The sequence below is a fragment of the Perkinsus marinus genome (genome assembly GCF_000006405.1).
Source record: "Perkinsus marinus ATCC 50983 genomic scaffold scf_1104296934700, whole genome shotgun sequence".
NCBI lineage: Eukaryota > Perkinsozoa > Perkinsida > Perkinsidae > Perkinsus > Perkinsus marinus.
In genome coordinates this window covers 120871-124702 of record NW_003214659.1, presented here as the reverse complement: position 1 = coordinate 124702, position 3832 = coordinate 120871, and the positions used below count along the sequence as shown (strand labels likewise).

At 44.7% G+C, this 3832-nt stretch overlaps 1 protein-coding gene across 1 annotated transcript; it reads left to right on the top strand.

Annotated features, from left to right (window-relative positions):
• Window positions 1-1434: 1434 nt before the first annotated feature.
• Window positions 1435-3272, top strand: Pmar_PMAR021036 (conserved hypothetical protein). The gene is made up of 7 exons (XM_002784596.1): window positions 1435-1549; window positions 2077-2157; window positions 2204-2317; window positions 2367-2498; window positions 2552-2760; window positions 2810-2869; window positions 3090-3272. The coding sequence occupies exons 1-7, from the start codon at window positions 1442-1444 to the stop codon at window positions 3241-3243; spliced, it is 858 nt and encodes a 285-aa protein (XP_002784642.1). The 5' UTR covers window positions 1435-1441; the 3' UTR covers window positions 3244-3272.
• The last annotated feature ends 560 nt before the right edge of the window (window positions 3273-3832 follow it).

Genomic DNA, 3832 nt, shown 5'->3' with positions numbered 1-3832 from the left:
AAAGGTTAGGGCTACAGGCATGTGGAAAAGTAGTGACTTGTCTATTATCATCTATTAAATGGAAATGATGAAAGTCGAAGTCAATCGTTTTGGTTACCTCTAGACTCCTTACAACGAGTGTTACATGAATGATAGACCAACTTAGTGTTGTGTTTTATTATCAGTAAATTCCTTTACCGATCGAGTGTTGTGATAGCACAGCCCTGTATTCAATCAATTTTACTCATTGACTCTGGTGGAGATCCCAGAGTCATGTAGTGGTCACGTTTATGAATCTCTGTTGCTTGCAGTCCACGTATGCTAGAAAGACTTTGATAGAGCGAGCAGATCATCTGCGTATGTAGAAGTATACAATCACCTGATACACACCGAGTCAGTGTCACTGACGCTGCTCTACACATCTACTTACACGAATACCCCAAAGAGGGGTGGTCGATAAAGCAACAATGACGAGATTAGTCAAGGCTAGTAGTTAGTGGGTATGGTCATGCGAGTCCCAGAATATCCTTCTGATGGACACACCTCTTAAGCTTCTGCATAACTGGATTCCCCCCTCCTCGAAAAGTAGTGTAGTGGACTATCAGCAAGGTAAGGCATATTGATTGAAAAGTATACGATGAGTATTGATAATGGTATTCAGACAGGGATAACTTGTTTGATTTGTTCTCATACCGCATTGCGGTCTGAAGGTGTCCTAAGAGTTGGTCATCATGTACCGTATTAGAATCAACAGTCTATTATTTCAGCCCCGAAAGATGATAATACAGTGTTCTTCACAGCCATGGGCTACTCTGGAACACGGACCAAGTATGCTTATCATCATCAAATAGACCGCAACAACATTAGTCTCAATGTAGAGCTTCAGACAGGGATAACTTGTTTGATTTGTTCTCATACCGCACTGCGGTCTGAAGGTGTCCTAAGAGTTGGTCATCATTTACTCTATTCCTTTATTGAATTCAGCCCCGAAAGATGATAATACAGTGTTCTTCACAGCCATGGGCTACTCTGGAACACGGACCAAGTATGCTTATCATCACTATTCTAATCACTTAAGTATGTACCAACTGCGACGTACCCACACAAGCACTAACAAGCTAAGAGAGTATAGCGAGCAGAGGATCTATGTAGCCGTAGGTGAACGATGAGATAGGTTGAAAGGCCCAATCCCAGATGCCTATAATACGGCTGTTCATTCAAGCTAATTCTCAGTACTTCTTAGAGGTTAATTTTACTTCCTCACTAGCAATAGGAGGATTGACAGAAAATATGTCATCATCAAAAGCTTCACATTTAATCAAGGTAATGCATACAGCAGACGAAATTGGACATGAGAAAATCGATTAGCTAATCGATATTGTTCAGTTTAGCTAGTCGGGCGAGCGCTAGTTCAGCTCATTTTTTATCGTTCTCATCCACTTTGACTTTTTGCCGCTGACTGATGACTGACGTCGCGGCAGTGCCGATTTCAGAGCTCCTACACGATGCTGAGAAAGGAGGCTGTCACGCTGGCATCATATATTTACAGCAGATGAGACTTAGGAAAATGGTAGTGCCACTAGGCAACGACAGCGTGAACAGTCTCGTAGCCTACCTAGCTTTGCACAAGTGGGAATACGACACAGAAGTATATAAATTTTATCACGAAGATGCTCAATATTGACTTTGAATTCGGCATGAGATCTCGCCAACTCGGACTTGAGAGTCAATGAGACTCGTCAATTCCCGATCCCCCCCCTCCCGACACAGTCGTGAACTCACTACTCGCTACTTATAAATTCGAATATACTTTGAGCTCAGGAAATGATCAGAAACTCGCCATCACTTTTTGTTCTCATGCTGAAGTAAAAGACTTCTTCTTGTTGTTGTAGGCCGGCTGGCTCAATGAATTTCACCTTTAACGTTTTTTAGTCTCGCAAGCCGTCCACAAGCAAGAGAGTTTTACTAACTCTTTTTTGTGACAATCTTGCACACTTTTCCTCATGGCTTGCAAAATGAATTTCTCTTTCCATAGCCGTACAGTTGAAAATGCCTCGCCCTGTTGACATCCAATCTTGAAACACTTTCTGCTCTCAGGTGGACCCCCATAGCGTTTTGTGTATAGGCTCCCAGCTGTTGACGAAATACTCTTCCAAACTTGGTGATGAAAAATGGCCTGTAATTTCTTCGATAACGATTTTGATCACACTATAGTCAATGCCAGGTGCTCGAGCAAGTACTGCTAGCCTCCTTACAGGCTGGTGCTGACGACTGGAGTGCTTACTGTTTGAAAGCCCTCAAGAAAAGATTCCCGAAATCTCACAGAGTTCAGCGTTTGGTAGGGCAGGTTTGCGAGTATTGCTGAATGAGATCCTCGCTGCGGGCAGGTCGGCCAGTGTAGCGAGGCACGCGGAGATTATGATGCTGCTTTAACGGAATACGAGACTATCATGGAGAACGCTAGCGATGATATGGCTACTGAGAAACGCAAGTTGGCGGCTAAATTGGGAGAAATCGGGGTAGTGTGCGCTCATACCACACCTTGCTCTCATCCTGAATGTCTATTCCTCAGTCTAACACAGCGGCTGGTGTCGAGGCTCTGTCGAACGATGTGTCCAACTTCCAGACTGATCCTGAGTTCTGGCAACAGATGGCGATGGCGTACGCTGGGCAGGGCCAGGCCCGACAGGCTGCCTATTGCTTTGAGGAGGTGCTCTTGGCCATGCCTCATAGCATCTACAACATTCTCACCTATGCAGAGCTCCTGGCCAGCGCGGGACAGTAATATCGTCGGTAGTGTTGTGTTGTGTATGTTGAAGTAATCGATCAGAATCGATGATGCTCGGAAGTACTACTGCTTGGCCCTGGAGCACGATGAGAAGCATGTGAGGTAGTGACTGATGTAGCAGCTGGTCGATTGATGATTTCCCGGAGTTACGGTATTAAAAATCTCTCCGCGGTTTTCGGCTGAAGCCAACAGATGATAGCAATTTGATTACTTGTAAGGTAGTTGGTTTTAGGGCACCAGCACTTGCCCGATTTTTCTCCATTTTTTAATTGAAATTTTTTCCAAGTTGAAGTGGAATAGGAACTAGTTGCTGTGTGTTCAGAGCGTTGTGGGGTTTGCTGTCTACCATACCACCTAAGGTCGACAACAAGACTGAGGCCAAGCTCCGTAACCTCACTGTGGGCCGTCTGAGAGCTATTTACAAGGAGCAACCGGCGAACTCTACCAGAACTGCTATGCTAGAGCTCCTGGCGTAGCTGTTTGTCACTGTTGAGTCGTACAGTTTCTAATTACACTTGCTGTTGGGTTTAACATTGCAATGGCATTCACGTCGTTTTATCCGGGGATGACGGAAAGCCCATTAGTAGCAGCTGAAAGTTAATCGTGCGGCAATTTGTAGAATATGAGGTCGGCAGAGAACCTAGCAAATTGTCATATATGGGGAAAGCATATTAGTGCGAGTAGTCTTGTATATTGGAGTTTGACGGGCGAGAACAGCTGCTGTTCGGTTGAATATGGCTTGGACGTGGGCTTGGCCGAGCACAAGGATGTCGTTCAGTTTCTTGTATGGAGTTTACCTCTTACATGCATGCTCGGTCTAAGGGATTACTAATTATCGTTGAGACCTTTCCGCGGGCTCCAATGGTTGAGCATTTAGTTTACTAGACTTACTCTGCTGAAGTCTGCTTATGTTCATAGTCAGTGCTGATGGAAGAGCGGCTGTTGTACTCTTCGTGTGAATCGAAATGAGTTTGGAAATTCTATTCATATGCTATGAAATGCGCTTAAAAGGAGTGCAACTACAGCAGCTGTGCAGTGCATCGCTTTATCTGCTATACAAGGCGT